General features: G+C 32.9%; 1 protein-coding gene across 4 annotated transcripts; it reads right to left on the bottom strand.

Moving 5' to 3' along the window:
* Positions 1-6: 6 nt before the first annotated feature.
* On the bottom strand, positions 7-22,257 carry LOC139885601 (uncharacterized). 4 transcript variants are annotated; one of them, XR_011772009.1, is made up of 15 exons: positions 21,988-22,257; positions 21,777-21,861; positions 20,840-20,892; positions 20,678-20,765; positions 20,442-20,572; positions 20,094-20,264; positions 19,709-20,008; positions 19,291-19,335; positions 19,171-19,211; positions 18,802-18,892; positions 18,526-18,727; positions 18,297-18,413; positions 17,609-18,179; positions 17,117-17,421; positions 7-357 (listed from the first exon to the last, which is right to left on the bottom strand). XR_011772009.1 is itself a non-coding variant. In XM_071869352.1 (14 exons), the coding sequence occupies exons 1-13, from the start codon at positions 22,163-22,165 to the stop codon at positions 17,681-17,683; spliced, it is 2,001 nt and encodes a 666-aa protein (XP_071725453.1). In that variant the 5' UTR covers positions 22,166-22,257; the 3' UTR covers positions 15,474-17,421; positions 17,656-17,680. The 4 variants fall into 4 exon arrangements, 2 of the variants coding, with proteins under 2 accessions (XP_071725453.1, XP_071725452.1); XR_011772008.1 differs by lacking the exon at positions 7-357 and adding an exon at positions 15,208-15,400; XM_071869352.1 differs by lacking the exon at positions 7-357 and having other exon boundaries at positions 15,474-17,421; positions 17,656-18,179.
* Between the last annotated feature and the right edge of the window lie 2,704 nt (positions 22,258-24,961).

Raw genomic sequence — 24,961 nt, 5'->3', positions numbered from 1 at the left:
CACCACCACCAACAACAACAACCACATCCCACACCGCAACATCACAATCTGTATCTCAAACATCAACGTCATACGCCCTGTAAATATCCAGGAATATCAACAACAACAAACGATGAAATATTAATTCATAAACTTCATTGAAGAGATATCTCTGCGGCAGTTATGTAATCTCCAAAATCTTAGAGATTATTTAATTCTGACCGTAAATCGGATGAGTGAACGGAGATGGTAGAGTAGAAACTTTGATCGAAAATGGTGTACGATTTATAAGCTAGATTTGTTTTACCAACAGCATCAACAGGACCGTAGCATCATCAATACAGTCAGTGCCGTCAGTATCGCCAGAATCAACATCACCTGTAACATCACAAACTCTGTCAGTTCAAGAATCATTGTGGACATCATTACGAATCAACAACAAATATATTGTATCAACGAGTTATGAAGTATTAACTCATTTCCAATCGAAAGATTTATATGTATATTTTATATGTATAAATTTTTAAACCATAATAAATCTTCCCGTACTAAGCTATTATGTGTGAATCTTAACTACTCAGTTAATTCATATTACAAATATGCAATGATGTACGTCCTTCGTCCGCAACTTAAACATCGTTAATTACAATCTCTGTCTCAATTCAATAAAATTCCAATTCAATAAAAATCAAGTGTATTATTCGAATATATGTTTGATTTTACACTTTCATCATCGATGTACTCGAAACTTTTCAAATAACATCATTCGTACCTTGCGAAGTTCATAAGAATTTCACGAAAACCAACAAATAACAAAGTAATGATTCATAATTTCAATATTATTGAAGAAATACTTATGCAATTTATAAAGTTTTAGGGATTACTCAATTCTAGTTCCAACCATAAAACAAATGAGTTTAATTTAATATTAACTCATTAAATCTATATTACATCTAAAGAAAATATACACATATATTTTCATAAAGACTGTAATAAACTTATGTTGTACAAAATATTAATTGTGAAATTTTTTTTAACGGGTAGGTAATACCCGAGAGATATATAAATTCACAATTAATATATTACATTTTTCGAAACTGATTCAGCAATCATCAACTATACTCTCTACTTTCACAACAATATCCATTCTTTCATATAAATCAAAACAATCATACTCATTCAAATTCAATTACATATTCTGATTTTGAAATCGCATAATTCAATTCGAAATATAACCAGTATCATCACTCTTAGATTCCTATATCTTTCAAAGCTATACTTTGACTTCAAAACTGTGTTAGAACATCATATGTATTAACGATTACAATATGTACTCAAACCCTTTGAAATTCCTGAAGACACTTCAACTAAGGAACAATTGTGATGATGATCCAACCACATGTTACCCACAGTTATACACCTGAAAAACTCTCAAAACCCAAGTCATAGTTCGACACGTATCCGTGTTAGACCCTTTGGCATTTACTAGCTAAAATAACTTTTCAATTCCGTTTCAAAATAGACAGTTTTGTCACAGCTCCAGCAAGTTAACTTCGACTTCTCAATCAAAACAGTCATATTATAACCTCAATAGATACGTTGCCCTTTCGCCAACGTTACCGGGGAATCGTTTATATTCACCACATTAGCAATAAACTTACCAACAACTTCACTGATCTTTGACTTTCAAAAAAAAAAATCATTATAATTATCGAAACCCTATCATATACTCATTCGTACCTTATAACAAGAATTGCCATACCAATTATTGAGAATCAGCAATCAGTATTTTGAAACCTCGCAGCATGTCTACATCAACAATTACATATACACACAACGTCTACCTCCAAGACTTACATTCTTTGAATGAGAAATTTCTGAAAAACATCCTAAACTGCGAACCAGTTCTCGAAATTTTGAAAAATGCTGATGAAGCAGCAAAAACTGTAAAAGACCTTAACAGTAAAAAGTTAGATGATAAAGGATAGTATATTGGCAAAGCTCAGAAAAAGAGAAGCTTTGGAACTGGAAAACGGATTGAGCAAAGTATGAAGGAGGCTGTGGACAAATCACAAAGGCTGAACCTGCCTTCAAAGAATCCAAATGATTCAGTACTTGCTGAAGTCATTAACGAATACCTTGCTCCTGACTCTAAACCCCTGCGGACAATATCCTTCATCATCCTCTGATATTAGACATTCTAAGATATCATCGTATCTTTCATTATAAATATCATCCATACTTCTAAAGATATTTTTATAATTATTCTTATCTGAAATCATTTACCTCTTCGCGCTATCTGTATTATATCATAAAAGAAAATATTTTAGTTTCTAAATTCTGAAACATTCGAGTTTAAAATAGGAATATTCTTGAAGAAGTGTTGGGAGCTGAAGCATGAGTTAGTATAATATAATGACACTTGATCAACGTGATTATATTACAGTAATTCATGCTGAGTTTCTAAATGGAACATGATGATTCACAGATCATAACGTCATCATGTGCTATGTTACATGACTCTTGTATTCTCTTTGATCTCTAAATATCAAGAAAATATTTCTTGATGATTCGGCCTTTTCCGAGGTATTCTGGTAATTTGACAAGTCAAGATCGTGCCATTACAATTTTCTTCCTAGAAAATTAACAATGTTCATTCCGAAATTTATATCTGCGAATTCTGGACCATTACAAGCGGTGCTTAATCGCAAGAAGAAGAAACGAAAGGACAAAGCTCCGAACTAGAAATGGGAGTATAAATCATAGCAAATAGAAGAGAGCATTAACTGTGGATGACAATGATTATAGAAGAAGCAAGGACTTTGAAATATAAGGGAAGATATAAAACCCAACAACAACCCAGAAATCACAAACCGTATATATCAATGCATATAGCAATATAAAGACACGGGAGAACTAAAAACACTATAAAACCAAGAGTATAGTAGAAGTAAATAGATTTTTCCGGAGGCAGATGAAAAAGAAGAGCGACAGATATGAAAGTGAGGAGTATATCAAGAATCAGCACTGGATGAAGCATATTGACAAATACTTTAAAATTTGAGTTGAGAAGGTGTGAGTTGTAAGAAAACAAAGGAGGTGGATTTATAGTGAAATATCCGACAGAGAAATCAAAATGGATTATCGCATTAATTCGAAGAGGAACATAATTTCCTTAATCGCCGAATAATCAAATCCAATATAGATTACAAAGATTTTCTTTTCGGAGATCAATCGTGATGACGTCAAAAGATACGACGAATCACTATTATCTTATTTCATTCATTTACGATAACTTCACTCACATGCTTCGTGTAATCGAATTATTTTATCCATGCTTCTTGAACATGATAAAACTCTATAATCGTTATAATAACATTCTCATTGTTAGTCATGACGACCTCTATCAAATTTCGGGACGAAATTTCTTTAACGGGTAGGTACTGTGACGACCCGAAAATTTTCGACCAAATTTAAACTTTAATCTTTATATTATTCCGACACGATAAGTAAAGTTTGTTAAGTTAAATCTCAAGAATTTTAAACTGTGTTCATACATTCATTATAACCTCGACCAAATTCCGACGATTCACGAACCGTTATATATAAATAGATATATATATGTATATATATATATATATATTATAACTTGAGAATATTAATAAAGTATTAAACATATAATACTTTACACGAACGTATTTGTTTCAATATGATTTTCGACGAAATTAAAAAAAATATATTAAATGATTGAATTATCAGAAACATTGAATTATGATTACAAGTCTCTGTTGAGAGGTCCACTATGATTTGAGAAAATCTATTCTTCTTAACGATAATCAGAATAATTTGTAAAGCTATTTATAAATAAAAACAAAAAATGTCATTTACGAAAGTTAGACAAAAGTTAGTGGAGAATTGATTTCCATAATATTCTATTAATCTATTTTCAAACGTACAAAGACGTTTTCAGTTTGAAAAGAACTTTATTATTAAAACGTATATAACTTTTATAAATATCTAGAATCACTTTTGACAACTCATTACTTAATTAGTATAATAAATATAACGATATTTATATTTTATTTCATTAAATATATATAACGATTTAAATTAATATTATATATATGTATACGCGTATTATACATACATAGTTTTTATACTTTTACTATACTTTAACTTTACCTTTACTTTACCTTTACTTTACTTTAACTTTAATAATTCACTTTAATAATTCATACTTTAATAATTCACTTTAATAATTCATACTTTAATAATTCACTTTAATAATTCATACTTTAATAATTCACTTTAATAATTCATACTTTAATAATTCACTTTAATAATTCAAAAATCTATTATAAATAGAATTCAATAGGTTTCATTATTTCATAGAAACTTGAAAATATATTTCTCTAAACTCTCTCAATCGATTTATATATATATATATATATATTTGCTCTGTATTATTTCAAGATATTATTAGTATACATAAAATATTACGACGGAGTACTGTCCGAGTGATTTCAAAATAGTTTTTTTTTTAATGAGTCGAAGCTAAGGAAATTATGGGTTATAGCTATGGAGGTGATGGGTATGGTTCATTGGTATGCTCGTGAGGTCAATCTAGTGTTTATCATCTCCGTTGCGTCTACGTACTTTCCTGCAATATTGAATCTCAATATTGATACGTTCGTGAATCCGAGGCCAACCTTGCACTTGTTAAATGACGTTATACGTATTTTTACTACGAAATACAGTATTGTGAGTTTCATTTGCTCCCTTTTTAATTGCTTTTGCAATATATATTTTTGGGACTGAGAATACATGCGCTGTTTTTATAAATGTTTTACGAAATAGGCACAAGTACTAAAACTAATTCTACGTGGGTTTAAACCAGAAATATACCCTTAGCTTGGTAACATTAAACTACTTGTCTATGTACGGTAGGCGCGAATCCTAAAGATAGATCTATTGGGCCTGACAAACCCCATCCTGACTATGGGATGCTTTAGTACTTCGAGGTTATTTTAAACACACTTGATTTGGTGTACTTCAGAGGGTAAAACATGAACGTTAAGGCTTGTTACCAGGTGCCTACAACTTATAGAATACTTTTATACACTTGCGAGTGTACATATATTTATAAACGAAAATCTTGTGGTCTATTAATATATTGAAATGATTGTTATGATAAACCTATGAACTCACCAACCTTTGGGTTGACACTTTAAAGCATGTTTATTCTCAGGTATTAAAGAAATCTTCCGCTGTGCATTAGCTCATTTTAAGGATATTACTTGGAGTCATTCATGACATATTTTGAAAGACGTTGCATTCGAGTCATTGAGTTCATCAAGATTATTATTAAGCCAATTATAGTTGGATGTATTATGAAATGGTGTGCATACCGTCAACTTTCGTTGTAAAGAAAGTTTGTCTTTTAAAAACGAATGCAATGTTTGTAAAATGTATCATATAGAGGTCAAATACCTCGCGATGTAATCAACTATTGTGAATCGTTTATAATGTATATGAACGGGTCCTTTCACCTTCATTATCCTCGATTCTAGAGCATTTTACACGATATTGCGATAAATATATATGATGTTATTGAGCAATATCACCTATACAGTTTTTAAAAGTTTGATGAGTTTTATATAAATGTTGTAACTTTTCACGGAAAATGATCGGGATGTGTGCACCCGACATCAGAATTCTGGGTTCACGGTTGCGTGCGCCTCAAAAAAATAATAAGTTTAGGCTTTTGAAACGACGTCATTTGCATACTTCTTGAATTAGTTATGAACCTTTAAAGCTTATGAAATCTATAGTTTTATTATAGAAGCCGATGGAATTTATGTGAAATGTCAAAATCGTATCGATCGCCATGGTCATTAAAATGCGAATTAACTTATGAAAAAATCATGCAGCAACTTTGTGACAAGGAGAAGCTTTCGGCTCTAGTCATTCGCTAATCCAAGTACCAAGGATGTTTCTGAAAATTGCTAAAGTGGGCAGTTTGGTCATTTTTGCAACATTTTGAGTTTTACATATTATTGACTCGTTCAACTACCGAGACTTGTACTACGACAATATAATTATATAATAAACATGTATGGGTTTTAAAAGTCATTTTTGGGCCATGTTGACTTTTGAGTTCACTGTTGACTATTGACTTTTTGAATAAGACGTTTTAAATTGACTTTTAAGATTGACTTTTTAAGTGACTTTTGTTAACCTTTTGTGTGTCAGACTCAAGCAATAGGATTATGTTTACACTATGACCCAACCTGATCGATATACACCTGGCCAACTTATTACTCTATGTTGAGTACCCGATCACCACATTCATTTCGAGTTTGCAAACTTGATACGCTTGCACCCTAAGGTGAGTTCACAGTCCCTTTTTACTATTTTGGGTGAGAAATCATGCATGCTTTTACTGTTTTACGCATAGACACGAGTACAAATTACTTACATTCTTACACATGAGTTGTAACCATAAATCCCTAGCTTGATATCGTTAATTAATGAGTTTGGTAAACGCGAACTGTTGTGAATAAATCTATTGAGACTGACAATATCCACCCGGGTTTAGTCTAACCTTTGACTACCGGTCATAAACGGGTGCATAATCGTTTGACCTCTAACACTTGGGTTACGAGTGTCTTGTATACGGGTGTGTGGTAACGTTCCACAAACAAGTTAAGCTTCAATATTGGGTGCTCATTATTTAGAATGCCTTTACAAACATTTCTTAACGATGAAAATCTTGTGGTCTATATCTAATAAAAATGTTATTCAAACCTGTGAATTCACCGACTTTATGTTGACCCTTTTAGCATGTATTTCTTAAGTACTTAACTTTTGCTTCCGCACGCGCATATAGGAGTGAGCATGCTACGTCATAGGATCATGGCGCCATTTTGTTTATGCAACTTATTTAATTCGTATTCTTTTTACTATTGGTGCTTTTATTTAAATATTGGTACTGTTTTGTGACGGTTTAGTCATACTTTCTACTTTAGAAAATCTTCTATTTTGGTTTGAAACTCACTAACTTTAAAACCTTTTGAATAAACGAATGCGAACTTTGCGAAATATCTCACGTAGAGGGCATAACCATGTAATGGGAACGTTTGTTAACGGTTGCGTCAATAGCGATTTTGATGTGTCGTCACAAATGGCTTGGTTGTTGACGGTGTCGCTCCCTACCCACGCCACCAAGAGGCGCCGCTCACCTGCCCTTACTCACCATAGATAAGGATCAGCCTAACCCTCATTGATTACTGTCCAATTTGTCCTGAAATGTCTTTTCACCATTTTCTTAAGGTATTCTGGTCATCTTTCATCTACACTTAGGTGTTGTTTGTTTTTCTGTCTGCAGATCTTATTATGTCTTATATCTTCGCGTCCGCAGTCAGTTTATTTTTTTGAAGACATAAAATAAAATAATGTCTTATTAATTCTGCAGCCTCGCTGACTTAGAAATATGATTCTAAGTGCTTTAAACAGAATTACGTTATTTTACATACATAAAAACAAACAGTCTTCACTATTCAGCATACAGACATTTAGACTACATCTTCTTTACAGACATGGTGCGCAGATCTTCAGGCTAAAACATCTTAAAAAACAAACAGGAGCTTACCTTCACATACGTTTGTTCTTACGTCCTTCTTGGAATCAACGTTTCTTCACCCTCACGCTTCCGCATGTGGCCTTCATCCCCGTCACTTAACCTATGTGTCAGTTTCCTCCTCAAACGCAACACGGTTTTTAACTTACTATTTTTTATGCCGCTGATTGTTTCTGCCGATGGTTGTTCCGACGGTTGTTCTGGTGGAATTTAGGTGTCGGATTTTTATTAGGGTTTCTTTTTTGTTCCGGTGTAACGACATCAAGTCAACATATCCACTGATTATCAAAGTTTCATCCTTTAAAATTTGTTGCTGCTACTGTTATTATTATTATTATTATTATTATTATTATTATTATTATTATTATTATTATTATTATTAAATAATTTTTATTAACGACAACATTTAGAGTTGTCATTAACGCGCTTAAAACATTTGTATTATTAGGCCATCATCATCATAAAGTTAATACCCAAGTGTTATGTACAAGTATTTTAAACGTATTAATAACAATTTTAAGGGGCTACATTTAACAAAATCCATGTTAAAAACGCAATATCTTTAGAATGATGTGTCTAAAATACAAGAGTAATAATAGCATGGGGTCTCTTAAATCTGATGATAAGTGAGAAACTTTCAGTTAATTTTTTTTTTTGGAAAACCTATAAGTTAAATAAAGGGATTTTTATAAATTGTCATTGATTTTAAAAATAATGTTAATGTTAAATTGATCTAACTAGTTGTTGAACTCTCGCTTCGCGCCGGGGTTCGGCTTTCAATTTATTTTATTGCGTTTAGTTTGTAAAATTATTTCGTGGCTAAAGAATGATGTCGTTGAAGCGCAACTCGAGTCGAACTAAAAGGTATAACCCGTGAAAGATTTAAATGTTATTTTAAATTAACAATATATGTTCATCTCCGCGTTTAGCTATGTAAGTATCGACTTTTAAAAATTTAACGCAAAATCAACGTGTATGAAAAGTACCACAAATATTTAGCGTTTTTAAAAAAGCGTCCGTTTTGCGTATAGTTAGTGACATTGTGTTCCTAAAATTATTTCGAGAGTAACGATGGTGTCGGAAAAATTTAACTCGTTGAGAGCGAGAAGATATGACCCGTTGAATATTTGGGTGGAGCTTATTTAAGATTTTTTATGAAAATAGTTATTTGACACTTTACCCCCCCGTTTGGGGGGTTGATTTGAATATTTGAAAAAAGTGTGGAAGTCTTTGTTGGTGTAGTGATTTAATTAAAATTTAAAAAAAAAAAGAAAGGACGAAAATACCCTTAGTTACTATTCACCTTTTTTGTCTATTAGATAATATAGTAACAGTAATTAGACAAACCTAAACATTAACCAGATTCACTTTGTATATTTCACTCCAATTACGCGCAACTTTTATGTTTATGAAATTAGGTCTATATCCAATTTCTCATAGACAAGTTTGGATGTCACCACCCACCATACATTCCATTCGTCATTAAATTACAATCCGACTGAACATATCGTCCTAAACTCACATGCTAAAACCCAAAAGTGTATGCTCTATACTTTGTGGTCTTGACGTGTGATGAGCTTTAAGACACTCAAGAATCAGAGTTTTGCGAGGGTTGCAACAAGTTTAACAAATTACCCAACACGCCAAAGTACTTAACTAAGTTTTCAAAGCATGTAAAATAAAATTGTTATCTACTAATATCGCTTTTCAGATTAAGAGTGTGTTTGATAAAACTGATTGATTAAGCATTGAATGGTTTTTAATCTGAATGATTCAAAAGTTCTGAACGAAGTTTTTCTGAATGACAATAACCTGTTTAAAAATCATTTTGAACGAATAATATGAATGATATAAGATTATCTTATTAAACTTTGACATGAACAAAAATTACAACATAGTTATTTAATAAGTGTTCTTGATATAATTATGATATAATATAAAGATAATATTATATAAACTTTATGTGCTAAATGGTTAAGATAGTATTCCAACTCTGAATGATTCAGCACCGAATGTTGAACTATTCAGCACCATTTTTCATTCTGAGGTTAGAAAAACGCGTTAAATACTGAATGGTTCAGAATTCAACGTTGAACTATTCAATTAAGAGTTAAACAAACGCACCATAAGATTTCACTCCCTTGATAATTAGCTTTTCAAAAAGATTTGAGATAAAAAACCAGATATACAAAATTTTACAAATATATTTCGTCCAAAACGTTAAGATATCAAAAGTTTTTGCCATAAAAAACATCAATCTAATAAGGAAAAAAAACCGTTAAAAACAATCATATTATTACAAATATATTTTTGGCTATAAAACCATCACTCTAATAAGCAAAAAACTTACACACCCTAACACAAACCTTTTTAACGAATATATACTCGTTAAAAAGGTAATGGCTCTAGTTATTGAGTCGACAGCAATCGTCGATTTATTGGCGACTTGACTGACTCTTTGAGCCTAAATTAAATTTCAGGCAAGATTTAAAAACCATGGAAATTTGATTTTACCATTTTCATGGCATCACAAATTTATTTTTAATTTTATTTTATTTATTTTTTTAAAAAATTCTTACTTATTAGCTGGAGGTCCACTCGGAAGCAATCTCTCTATCCGTTGAATAGAGATAGGGATGATTTTCTCTACTTTTGAGAGTGTTTTCACTTTGGGTGGAGAGATGACTTGTCTTTATTTTCGGATAGAGGAAGGATCGTCTACATCTCACTTCCCTCATACACCACTTATCTGGTATTGGGTTTTGTTGTTGTTGTATACTCGTTAAAAATGTTTGTATTAGGTTGTGTAAGTTTTTTGCTTATTACAATGATATACCCTAAACCAAAGTTGTAAAAGTCACTAATAGGGGAATCGTAAGGATCTTAGCGGGGACGAGTTAAGCGTTTACCAAAGTTGACATTTAGTTATAGATAAATTAAACATAGGGGTAAAATATTATATTACCCTATTAACCATCTATAGTTACATATATACTAACCAAAATAACATAATATTTGGCATACTAAATTTGAGTATTAAAACTCTCATATTTACCCATTTCATTATAAAATTCAATTTTTATAAAATCATAAATACAATATAAAAACTAAACTTTAAACTCAATACCTTAAACCCTAAAACCTTGAACAATATAAACTTTAAACCCTAACTGTCAATACGCTCTAAACCCTAATAAACTATAAACTCCAAACCCTAAATACAATATAAACAAACCACAATGGTCAATAAACCCTAAACTCTAAACACTAATGGGTTGAAAGTTTATTGACCATTAAAGTTTAGGGTTTAAGATATAGATTTTAGGTTTTATGATTTAGAGTTTATATTGTATTTAACGTTTTATTAAAATTAAATCTTTTAAAAAGATGGGTAAATATGAGAGTTTTAATACTTAATTTGGGTATCTAAGAATTATTTCATTTAGTTGAGTATATATGCAATTATAGATGGTTAAGTGCGAGATATATGATTATTAGTTGAATATATGTGATTATATGTGGTTAAAAATATATTACTTAAGGCGTTTTTGAGCAACTTGGGACATGCCAACCCGAAAACCAATGTGTCGGCCAACTATTACAACGGTACCCTGATTTGAACCAATAACCACGTTATTAAAGAGGCACCTTAATACCGGCAAGTTAAGAGGCGAAGCCACTTGATGAGGACTGGTCAATTGGGTTGGGCATAATAACATAGATTGGGGTAGAGGTAGTTATTTTCATTCGCAGTAACTCAGTGTACACAGTCTGCTAAAAACCAAATTAAGAATAGTAACGTGATGAAAGGCCATGAAAGAAGTCTTGCAAGATATTGTTATTGTTATTAATTTTGGGGTGGGAGGAGGGTGGTACGGAAGGAACGGACACCGCAAACGCCTCCTTATCCGGGGTCCCCTAAGGAATGGCTGGTTGGATTGAAGGAATTCATACTCCCGGCCGGAGAGCCTCCAAGACAAGGAGGTGACGATCAACCATCCACTCTCGAGCCTCCTGTGGCAACATTGTGGGGTGTCAAAGGCTGTTGCCCCGTGGCCAACTCAGAGGAGCCGAAGTTCGACGTTATTCTTTAAAAATATAGTAAGTGTTATGTGGGGGACGATACAGGAAGCAACCGACCTGCTGTGGCGGTAATGCAACCTTCATTTTTCTCATTCATGGAGTTGTATTTAGTACATGATTTTACCTATGCTGAAAGGAGCTTACCAAGCCACCCACTTGAGAAGTTGGTCGCTAGCGGCGAGGAAGCGAAGCTGTCGCTCCGCCATCCATTCCAAGTGTAGGACCCAATATATTGTTATTATTACTTTTTGGGGGTTGGAGGGCACATTTTCTTAAGAATTTGTCAAAATACACCATTAGTTCAAACGTGTGACCGGTATTTCTAAGACCGTGACAAGAAAAAACTTTTTAGGTACCCATGTATTGAACTCGAACGTGTTCCATCTCGAGTTCGGGTGCAACAAGACACGTTCGAGTTAGTTCTTTCGATGAGCTAGTCGCAAACTATTTTCCGATCACCGGGAATCACATGAATTCGCGTTAGAGCACATTAGTGGTCTAACTCGCTCGAGTCCAGTACTCTGTCACGTAATACTTTTCCAGTTACGATCTTGGAAAAAACAGATGAGTTAAACCAAATTTTGTATACATTTAAAGGAATGGTGTATTTTTAACAAAAAAAAAAATTAAAAATTAAAATGTATTTTTAAAAAAAAAATTAAAATGTGTATTTTAACCAATTTTCGTATAATACTAATTCGTATTATAGAGCGTATAAAACTTAAAAAAGACGAAAAGTCCATTTGCCTATACCAAAATATATGTCGGCTTTTTTAGTAGATGGTAACTTGGTTATGTTTATACTTGATACTTAAAATAATTGATTTTTTTGACTTGATATATTTAGGTATTATTTTGTATTATCAACTATATAAATGTGTGGCTTCGCCATTAGCTAGGCCAATGCCCATAGGTCATATCTATAGTTTCTATTAAAATCCTATAATGATGATGTCATTATTAGTCTAATTCTTTTGTTAAAAATAATTAAAAAACAAAAGAAAAAAATCTAAGCATGATAGGTGATATCATTAATCTAAATAATTTTGATTTTGAATTAAAATTAAATCTTATTAATTAATTATTATTATTAAATCTTATTAATAATAATTATTTTAATTATTAAAATTAAATAATTTTAAATTATTTTAATTAATTATTTTGAATTGAGTACGAGAAGGTATAATAGTTAGGTAGAAGAAAACCAATACTAAATTTATATTTTAATTTACACTTTTAAAATAAAATGACAACCAATATTATCTCTTATGATTGGATGTGAATTGTTTAATATACATTTTAGGTGTTTGATGAAATGTTCAGCTGACGAGTTTCTTAATCGGACTCTGTGGTTCCACGGGTCATTAAACTAAATGACTTTAACATTTACGTTCACTTAATACCTAAAACATATCATTAAACTGCTTCGTTTAAACAAACCCGTGATTCCACGGGTCATTTCACTAGTTATAATAATCTAACTAGTGTTTTAAATCTTTTCTTAAAATAACCCGCAAGCCCTCTTTTAAAATCTCATGCCTAGATACTTAACTAAAAAAATATCTATAACTTACTATTATTATTCTTATTTTGTATAAAAAAAAAAAAAAAAAAAAAAAATGTCAGTAACTTATAAAGGTTTTCTTTAATATAATAAAGGAGTATTCAATAAAAAGCTAATGATAAAATCAACATTAAAACTTATAGATCCATGATCTTTATCTATTGACAGGTTGTACACTGCAACTAAACCTAGCAATTAGGTCGGGTTGGGTCTAGGGATGGCAATGGATCGGATATGGGTCGGGTGACGCCGTATCCACATCCATATCCATTTAAATTCTGTTCAGCCATATCCATATCCATATCCATTTAGTTTCAGGTCATCCATCTATATCCATATCCAGTGGATTAAGCGGGTTAATGGATATCCAATGGATATTAGAATTTTGTTATAATATTTTCTAATATGCGATTAAAATAAAAACGCAGTATAACAAAAATGAATATAACATGACATATTAAAATCTATCCGTAAGAATGTGTAATCTTTGTCGAAGATATAACAAAAATTGTTAAATTAAAAATTAAATATGAAATTTGTAAGTTTGTTTTGTTATATATACGTGTATTATTGTAATATATTATAGTTATTTTATTATAGGGTTTAAAACATAATGTAAATCTAACGATAAATAAATTTGTAATAGTATATATGCAAGCATACATCTATATTTATGTATTTGTATATGTATTTCGGGTGGTAATGGATATATCCATGGACGACACTTTTCATCCATGTCCATATCCATCTAGGTTCATCCATATCCGTATCCATATCCATTTAGGTTCATCCATATCCATCACGAAGCGGGTGGATCGGATGGATATCCATCGGATCGGGTGGCCATTGTCATCCCTAGTTGGGTCGGGTCGAGTCGAAATAGGTTTGGGTCCAAACAGACCGGGTCTAAATGGGCCAGATTCTTTAAACATGTCAAACGGGTAGTTTCAAAAGTTGGGTTGGTCAGGTCGGGTCGAGAACCATTTATTTTTTGGTGGGTCGGATCAAGACCTATTTTCTTCATAAAGCTTTTTTCTTTACTTAAAGATCCGTCTAAATGGTTGACCAGCTTGTTGACCCTTGAAAATATATATATACTTAAATAAAAGTTTCCATTCATCATTTAGCATGTAAAGGATGGAATGTGTCAAAAGAATTGAAATTCGAAGGAGTTTGAATTGATTAATTCCATATATGATATGAAAAAATGTGTTTTTTTATTGACATGTAATGAAATTAAATTCCATCTTACAAAATAACTAAAAAGTTGTACAAAAAACTTTTACGTTTCCAATTTTCGTTTTCATTATCATACTCGCGTTTCGATTTGAAGTTTTCAAGTTCGAGAATCGAAAACGCGAATGAAACACACTATGAAAATGCGCAAAGAAAGAAAGCTTCGGAAACGCACAGTGAAAATGGGATGCGAAAACTCGCTGCAAAAATTCGTTTTGAAAAAGCGCTTCGAAACGCGCTGCGAAAACGGGGCGTGAAGACGCGTGCCGAAACCCACAAAGAAAACGCGCGACGATAACGAGCTGCTATAACGCGCTGCGAAAACTCGTGTGGAAAAAGCGCATCGACAACCCGTTGCAAAACGCGCTACGAAAATGGGCGGCGATAACGCGTTGTGATAACGCGCATCGAAAAAGCTCGTCGAAAACGCGTGTTGAAAACCGAATGCGAAAACCGAGTCAAAAACGCCGAAAACACAATGCCTAAACGCGCGTCGAAAACTAATGAAATTTGGAGCATTTTTTAGCCCTACCAATTGAAGCCCTAAAACCTAGGGATGAAAAAAAATAATACTAAAAATGCAAAAAACGTACTGATACTGTACTAGTACCGAAATACTATACCAATGGCAATCTGTGTCGATATCGGTTCCTAATTTACACAAAAAGTGGTTTAGGTACTTTTTGGAAAGATACAAGTTCGGTACCGGTAATCATAAAACTGAAATATGAAATACAAAATGAATATAAAAGTTATTATATAGCATGTTCGGAAAAAGAAAAAAAACATATAGCATAGAAAACTTAAATTACTATCTTTTCACTTCGAGAAAAACATATGGTTTAGGAGCTTTACTAATGTCTTTGCTTTCCTTATTACTTACTCCGTATTGGATAAGTCTGCACTTGTCACATTCGAGAGATTTTATGTGGTGGACAGATAAATTTGAATACGTTCATATTAATGAATTATAGGGTTAGTTTAGCTACTTTAAGAATTTTGAGTCAATTTGGTGAGCTAACAACGACCAAGCAAAGTTTAACTAGGCATGTGCATGTAAGATTTCAGTACTATGTAATATTGGTACCGAAAAATCAGCATCGATACCTGGTACCCAAAGGACATAGTTAATTCAGTACGGTATTCAAGAATGGGTTTGATCTTTTTCGGTATCGATACTATACGGTTCGGTACGGTATTGGTACCGATATCATCCTTGCTGAAAAAAAAAAAAAAAAACCCTCGACCCTATAGTTAAAAAAAAAAAAAAAAAAAAAACCTAAAAACCAATTTTGTTTTCATCTCCATCTCCCCACTTCTACTCTCTTCTTTACACAATCACGAGGCAAACAATAGAACGAAATAAAAGAGAGAGCAGAAAAGCAAACAAAACAGAGAAAATTGCGTCGAATGGGCGACGAGAGTCGAAACATAGTGACACCGTAGTCTCACGCCATGTGCTCTAATGGGGAGAGAGCGAAAAAAAAAACTCAAGTGGCTATCACACAAAATCTTCCTCTCCTTTCCCTGACCCTCCTTAGTCCTTACCATTACTTTAACACTGTTATATTGAATTGTACTTGAACCACGAAGTGTAATTTTCTTTTTTGTCAAGTGAAATAACATGTTTTATTTTTCTTTTCCTTGTTCAAATACATTAAAATTTTAATTTTGATATCATAAAAAGTAGCCTGAAAATGACTGTACCACCCAAAAAAAAGAAGAAGATTTCTAATCGGAAATAACTCAATCGAAATTGCCCTGAATAGCCTTGTTGAACTACTACAACTCTAACCCACAGGCCAAATTAGTTTCTTTGCTAGTAAGTACCGACCCAACAAACTTGCAATAGTTTTTTGATAAACAAGAACCTATGCTATGTGACAATTCAAGATGCATAGTATGCCGACCAACTTCGTCCATGGAGTACAACCTCTAAAATAACACTCCTCTAACCCATAGACTTCGGAAATTTTGACTAAATCTGGTATATGTAACAGTCTTGACAAAGAAACTTATAAATCTTTGTCCACTAATGTTGATTATTTAAAAATAATTATGATTATGACAAGTAGGAATGGCAATAGTAAACGGAAGAGGTTTGAACCTGAGACCTCTTGTGAGAATAAGAGAACGTCAACCACTAGGCCTATCATGTGATGGGTATGAATGGTAATAGTATAATAACTTCTAATATAAGGGACTTTGGATGATCAGAAAAAGGTAGGCGTCTTCCCAATATTTTATCTAATTAAATAGAATGAATTAGAAGGAAATAAGACAGCTAGAATCGGAAAAAAAAATTATAGCTCACTTATGAGCAACTTTGGGTGTTTTTACTAGTCCAAACAGGTGAGTGTTTAGGAGCCATAATTGGCAAACTGAACCGTCAAAAACATATGGTCTTTAGCCAAAGGATATCGGAAAGAACTAATGGTCGCAGAGAATTGGTGATTCGGTGAGTAGCTAAGAGACTCCACCTACGACTGACACTTTGTAGGAACATGGGTAGATATTACTCAATGAAGACTATAAAAAAGTTATAACTACGATCTGACACTCTTTTGTTTAAACCAATTAAACGAAATCATTAAGACAATAAAGCTAAAACATACCTCGGTTAGCTTTGATAGGTCTTCTGAATTTTGATCAGCGAGTGTAAGCAGCCCACAAAAGAATATTACCCAAGTGGTTTGCTAATCCACACTTCAAAGTAAAAAACATGAGGAGTGGACTCCAATATTTCTGTCATTACGTTTGAGCGGCCAGTATCAGCAGCCAGAAGCTATGGTAATATAACCAAATTCCAAAAGGCTAATTTTTAGTGTAACTGACACACTTCTTGGTGAAGACATCAAAAGCGTTAGTTAACAAAAGTTAAAAAAGCTTTAATGTCCAACAGCTGACCACACTATAAGATCTGTACCAGAAAGCAAAACAAGATTATAATCAGATACCAACAAACCCTAATTGTGTCTCCTGTCTAGGTACTTTAATGGTTGATACAACCAACTGTTTATATAATTGCTTATTAAGATTATAGACCATAACAGCTTACCAAAACCAAATTAATACAAACATAATAACCACTCGTAATGAAAATGTACCCGGTAGATTGACTAAGTCTATTGTGCAGCTTCAGATACATATTTACCGTGAAAGCATTCCAGTTTGTTGCTCTAGTGTACTCTTTTCCTCTTGTGGTGATAGTCGTAATCTGAATCATCTTCCATATATCTCCTTTTAACATCTTTTTCTTTATTTATTTGATGACGGCTAAAACTACAGTCACTGCCTGAATGCTCCCTGCTATTATGATGTTGTCTGGAGCTTTCATGGTGTTTTTTATTTTTATACCTCGGTTCATCATACCTATAGCTACCACTATGCACATCCTCTACTCCTGAAACTGATCTATCTGTATGAGATGAACCATGATCTCTCTTATCATGCGTTGAATGTGAATGCTTATCATATCTTCCATGACCAGATCTGTCCCTTTGATCTAAATTCTTGTCATATAAATAATCCTTCTGCAACTTTCTCCCGTAGCTTTCTTCAGAATTGCTCAGACCTTTTCCCCTGTCTGTATGAGATTTATATTCAGATGATCTTTCAGGGCCGTGGTAGTCGTGCCTTTTCTGGATACTGTCATCTTCATAATCAGATGACCTTCGTCTAGCAAAAAGAACTCGTGTAAGTCCAAACACAAGAAAATAGATATTGATATTAATACATTGATTATTGAATCTAATAGTGCTGTTGAATCAGTAAAAAAAAAAAAAAAAAGGCTACCTCTTTTCATGAGAATATTTCACTTGATTGTCACTATTCTGATAATCCAAATTCTCTGAGTGCCTTGAGGGTTGTTCAAATCTCGCCCCCATAGGTGCCATGCCCCCATTAAGTCCACTGAAAGATTGTTTATAGCACCATATTAGGTACGTAAAATTGCAGGAGCTGGACAATAAACAGTGATTCTAAATTCTGAATATGAATAAAAAATATATACAACAAAGGTCACCTAGGAACAGGTAAGGTGCCATATGCAGATGGAACATATGGTGAGATCCCATAAGGTGTAACAGGGACCATAGTAGGACTAAAAGGCATCATCCCTGGGTTTCCATACATATTCATGTAAGGATTTACAGGGGGGAAGCTAGTTGCGTTCCAATAGGGCATCATCGCATGACCTGGCATACCTCCTTGATATATATGATCTCCTGAAACCCACATAAATTGGTCACAAGATGACCTTAATATGCTTTTATAACTCATGAAAGAAAGCAAATTTTACCTGCATGATACATAGTATGTTCACTAGAAGACATTGGGCAGTCTCTTATAAAATGGCTGGGAGAGCCACACCTGTAACAAGTACGCCCCGCCTGATAACATCGGGTAAAAGATGAGCATCTATCCACTTATACTAATAATATGCAAATTCAGTAGTAAATGTATGTATGTACATGTTAATTATGACTTTCCTTTTATATATAAGTTAAATTAAAAGTTAGATTAGATTATAAGTTTTTTTCTCTCCTTTTTTCAAAGCTATACCCATTTTCAAAACCCATCTACAAACCAAACACATCACTAACAGAATCAACGATGTTTTTCTCATTCGCATGGAATTAAGATGTAACGATGTCATGGTCTTGAATACCTTTCTATTTCTGTTGTCAATTGCGTAACTTCGATCACCACCTGACAAAAAATAATGATAATATTAAAGGATCAAATAATGTACACAGAATGCAGTTGATATCCTCAGGCAGGTTTATACCTCCAGAGTTGACCCACAACCCCCTTTTCCTGCTGGTGGAATCGGCTGGAAACAAAAATCAACCAAAGATATTTAATGTTGGTAGAGATAAAAATAAAGAGGCAAAATATAATTGTCTATTCATCCAAGATCAGACTTCAAATTTAGCTTTTATATCTGTAAGTTACTGTTTGAAAGGCAAAGAGATACCGCTATTGTGTTGGCTGTACATTCAGATAAGGATTACTAAATATAACTATAACAGCATGTTATGATAGCCAGATAAACCATGTTAGGTTTATACTTGAAGAATTGAATAAGAAACAAAAATAAATGAAGACAGATCAAATTAAAATTTAATTTTAAGCTCATATGCATGCAATTTTGGAGCATATGAAGTATGTTTTGACATTGTAAACGTATCAGGAATGAGAAATACCTTCATCAGGCATGCATACTTGGGGCACAACAGGCTGGTTTTCACCTTGCGAGTCCGTAGAAGGTCTCAAATTTTCTTGCTTATTAATACCTCCATTATTATTATTATTATTATTAGGAGTTGAATTCAGGAGGTTAATTGCACATGATTTGCCAGTATTAAATCCTGCACCCTCGAAGAAAACAGACTCCGCCATATTCTGATTTGATCCTTTCTCCGTTGCAGATGTAGGATAAAGCAAATCCAGCTTCCTTTTAGTTACGGTTGAAACCTCCTTCCCCTGAATACAAGATTCTCCATCTAAAAAGAAAGTTGAAATTCATCACATGTGTAATGAGGGATATAAATTATTTACTTTTGGCCTAGTAAAAGTAATTGGACTTACCTGGGACGTATTTCTGCAGATCATTTTCTGGAGTAGTAGCAAGAATCTGGGATTCCATAAAATGCTCAATAGCATGCCTAAGAGATAAATTTGGTAGCAAGTGCTCTACCCTGTGCTTGGTAGAAGAGCATTTAGGACACCTAGCGGTCCGTGGAAGTAATTCACAGATGCCTGTGAACACACAAAAAGCATGTCAATTATGTGTGTGCACGCGCACACACACAGATATACATATACATATATACATAGAAAAGAAAAGAGAAATAGAGAAACTGAGAGAGAGCAAGGGGACTTTACTTATGCCTACAGTATAATAGATTAATATCAACATCAACAACCAGGTCTTACATTTTTTACAAAAGCTATGCTGACAGCACGGTATCATCACAGCCTCCTTGAAATATGTGCTGCAAATTGGACATCTTAGTTCTGATGGCAAGTCAACTTTTTCCAAATCAATCCCCTTCGTGTTAGCCACTCTATTATGTTGAATCAAAATTTCAAGAAGAAACAAAAAGATTGTTAAATAAGCCTGCATTAATAAGTTACAGAAAACCAAAAAGATCGTAAGGGGCATATTTTACCTTTCCAATTTTATGTGTTCACGATCTTCAGGGGCAAGCTTCTTCTCTTGAACTATTTCTTCTGGTTTACTGAGATCCATACCTATAACTGTAAACGAAATATACAATAGTTAAAATGGTACATAAAAATACACTAGTTCGTTGCTTTATAATGATATGCACCTTTAGGAACACCCCCACTAGGCTCACCAGGTTCAAGCTTATGATGTCTTAATCTGGAGAAAGCAGAATATCAAAATACAAAATTCAGAGCAAGAAAAACAGAGATAGATAAACTATAAGATAAATAGACGACACAATATATACGATAATAGAAACAGTAAGTATCCCTAGTAGGCTAGTGTGCTTCTGAAAATTTATTATACATTAGTCATTTGACTGAAATATCAAGAAAGAAAAAAAACTTGGCTTAAAGTCACGTAAATAATAAATAAATAGATATTAATAACAAATATAACAATAAAACATCTGTGATTTGTGTAACATCTGTAACTTCATGAGATCCGTTCGTATTTCATACCCATGTCTTTGTAGCACTCCCTCTCATTCATGTATTTAAACTAACTGATAAGCTTATATGGTCTGTCTATACCTCTCTTACTACAAGTTCAAGTCTCAAGGGGGCTGTAAGTCAATAACAACATAAATGATCATTATACATATATACACCTTTTTGCCAAGTGGAACTTGAAATCACAACTACTTGGTTACTTGGCTATAGATACACCTTGAATACCACTAAAGTCCAAATGCCGGATGATAAGTAATCCAATAACATTTGTTCATACACTAAGTGATGGCCATATAAGATAACCAAACAGCCTCCAAACTCATTTCACTTATATTACAATAATCCTTCAATCTATTACAGATTCAGAAAGTAGGTAATTAGTCTTAAACTTTTCAGTTGATTATTCATTAATTAATCTGCAAGCAATAGAAAATGCACTGTTCTGCTACAAAGTTCTGCTAATAGCCTAATACAGCATGAATTTGGAGAAAGCTTATTGAAAAAAGCAAATTAAAACACACAATTAAAATCGTACAGCTAAGCGATACATTAACAGAACAGTATATGTAGAATTGAACTGAAACTTACATAGGTGAAGCAACTGGTTCAGCTGGAACTCTCTTGATGATCACACTTGAACCACTAGGTATCTTAAATTCATCGTCATTATATTCTAATAATAACAAATTACAAGTCAATACACATGCACAGATGCCATAAGTAAGTAAATACATATTATATTATGTAATTAACAAAGATTAGGATTGTAAATTAAGTAGAATACGAATACGAATATAACCTTGGCCGGTGAGGTGATCGAAGAAAACGAGATCGAAATCTTTATGACCTACGCCGTTTAATTTCTTTTGTAACAATATTTTAGATCTGAGCTGTGCAACCGATATGTAGGGTTTATTATCGTCGATATCGATTGAATCGAAGTTGACGGAGCTTCTAAATTTGAATCTGATTGACATGAATATAATTTTGTTTCTGATTAATTGAAATTGATTATGATTATGCGTTGAATTTGTTTATGGTTTGATGATTTTCAACTCAGGTTGTTGGGAAAGATTAAAACGGAAGAGTTGAAAAGAAAAAAAGTTACGAAAGTGTGATGTTGAAAGAGGAGAAGAGATGAGATGGTGCATGTCACGTGACACCTGATTAAATCATTGGTGCCGGTTTTGATGAATAAAAAAGATAAAATTACGTGGTTGGTCCTAATGAATTGTGCATACTGCGCGGATGAGTTTTAGATTTTACTTTTTTGACATGAATGATACTTAACGAAAACTTTTAACGTTCGTCATATACAAGTACCAAGCGTGTAACAAATCCAAACATTGGGTTAGGGACCAACCGCGTAAATTTGTCAGTAAAAGGCAAAAAGAATAAACAAAACTAAAACTCGAATTCAAAACTGATTGAAACCAATAATACGGAGTTGTTATAATTCTAGTAGTTTATAACTACCTTTAGTAATGTAGTCACTAATTAGAGAATAATAGAAAGAAGAGAGAAAGAGAGAGTATATGTATAAGTAAACATATATATTTTCTTAAGTGCATCTTCTATAAACTACATCTTCATATATTTATAGTACAAAATAAATCACTGTGTGATTAGGTAGGAAATTTGTAGATTTGGCTACGCATTATTGACTTTCATAACACTTCCCTTTGGATGACAATTTTTGTTTCATTAAGATCAACTACAAGTTACTGCCTCGTTAAAAACATTGCTAAAGAAAATCCAGTGAGAAAAAACTTTAGCTAAGGGAAAAAGAGTGCAGCATGAGTTAACTCCCCCTCAAGTAGACATCACTGAGCTGTTACACCCTTTTAACATGTCTCATGCCAATATTGTGAACATGCGTTCTGAAAATAACAGTTGGAAGTGCTTTAGTATAAAGATCAGCAGAGTTGTTGATTGAACGTATCTCATTTCAATCTGGTTGGCCTTTATGAGATCTTGAGTATATGAAAAGAATCCGAGGTTTTCATCTGAAACTGTATCATCTAAATCTTTTATGTACAAGTTTAGCCCGTGTGATTTGTCTACAATCTCCTTCAAGGTTAGCTCAACGTTGTTTCAATTCCTATTCCCTTTCAGTCTTTTTCTAAGCTTTACCTACATACCGTTCTTTCTCATCAAACTTATGACCACTAAGACCATCTATGGCTTTAGCATCTTGTCTGCATTTATATTTTATTCTGTCACTTTTGATACTCTTCTTTCATTTGTACTATGCAAGCTGCATTATCTTCATATATAGTTGTTGGTGAAGATAGTTGTTGGTCTTTTTATAGCGTTCTCCATTTAGGAATACATATCGAGTTTGAGATTTATCTTTATGAGGATTTGATGAATGACCTACATATACATAATCAACCAAATCTTGTTTTGAAGCGTTAGAATAAAATAATTTTAAATCAGCCGTTCCTCAAGAGTATCAAAATATCTGCTTGATCCCATTTCAATTTCTTTTTGTAGGGGTTGAGCTGAACCTTGTCAACAAATTAACTGCAAAAGAAATGTCAGGTCTTGTTCAATTTGTAAAATATATAATAGCTCCAATTGCACTAATATATGGAACTTCTGGTCCAAGAATATCTTCATGATCTTCACATGGACGAAATGGATCAGCTTCAACATTGAGTGATCTAATAACCATAGGAGTACTTAATGGTTTTGCCTTGTCCATATTGAAACGTTTCAAAATCTTTTCAGTATATGTTGTTTGATGTACAAGTAAACCATTAGGCATATGCTCAATTTGTAAACTAAGGCAATACTTGGTTTTCCGAGATCTTTCATTTCAAATTCTTTCTTTAGAAGTTGAATGGCTTCATGAATCTCTTTATTTGTACCTATGATGTTAAGATCATCAACATAAACAGCTATGATCACATATCCGGATGTTGTTTTCTTAATGAAAACACATGGGCAAATAAGATTATTGGTATACCCTTTGCTTATCAAGTAATCACTTAATCGTTTATACCACGTGCGACCCGATTGTTTCAACCCATATAAAGACCTTTGTAACTTAATTGAGTACATATCTTTGAGTTTTGCATTGGTTGCTTCTGATACCTTAAATCCTTCAGGTATCTTCATATATATATATATATATATATATAACTATCAAGTGATCCATATAGATAAGCAGTCACAACATCCATGAGATGCATTTCTAAATTTTTTAGAAACTGCCAGGCTGATTAAGTATCTAAAAGTAATTGCATTTATAACAGGAGAATAAGTTTTCTCATAATCAATTCCTCGTCTTTGAGAAAAACCATGAGCTACAAGTCTAGCTTTATACCTTGTAACTTCATTTTTTTCATTTCTCTTTCGCACAAAAACCCATATATATCCCACAGGTTTCACATCTTTAGGTGTGAGAATGATACATTCGAAAACTTTTCTTTTATTGAGAGGATTCAAATTCAGCTCGTATTGCTCCTTTCCAATTATTCCAATCATGTCTATGTTGACATTCCATGACAGATTTTGGTTATGGATCATCATCTTTGATGACCCGGAAATTTCTGACCAAATTTAAACTTAATCTTTGTATGATTAACGTTTCCGACACGATAAGCAAAGTCTGTAAAACTGAATCTCAATATTTTTGAACTACTTTCACATGTTCAATTACCCATTGACTGTTCTCGACGTTTCGCGAACAATTATATGTAAATAGATACATATATAGACTATAACTTGAAAGCGTAACAAGTATTAATTGTATGAATAGCTTGCGA

This window comes from Rutidosis leptorrhynchoides, chromosome 1 (assembly GCF_046630445.1).
Source record: "Rutidosis leptorrhynchoides isolate AG116_Rl617_1_P2 chromosome 1, CSIRO_AGI_Rlap_v1, whole genome shotgun sequence".
NCBI classification, from domain to species: Eukaryota; Viridiplantae; Streptophyta; class Magnoliopsida; order Asterales; family Asteraceae; genus Rutidosis; species Rutidosis leptorrhynchoides.
The sequence above is the reverse complement of the archived record's forward strand: the minus strand, read 5'-3'. Positions and strand labels throughout refer to the sequence as shown.

What these genes read in the sequence shown, in the direction of transcription:
- LOC139885601 (XM_071869352.1), bottom strand. Translation starts at nt 22,165, where the DNA reads ATGTCAATCAGATTCAAATTTAGAAGCTCCGTCAACTTCGATTCAATC. An exon ending in GCATAGCTTTTGTAAAAAAT is followed by an intron (nt 20,265 to 20,441) that starts GTAAGACCTGGT and finishes GTGTGTTCACAG; the next exon opens with GCATCTGTGAATTACTTCCA. An exon ending in GGCACCTTACCTGTTCCTAG is followed by an intron (nt 18,414 to 18,525) that starts GTGACCTTTGTT and finishes ACAATCTTTCAG; the next exon opens with TGGACTTAATGGGGGCATGG.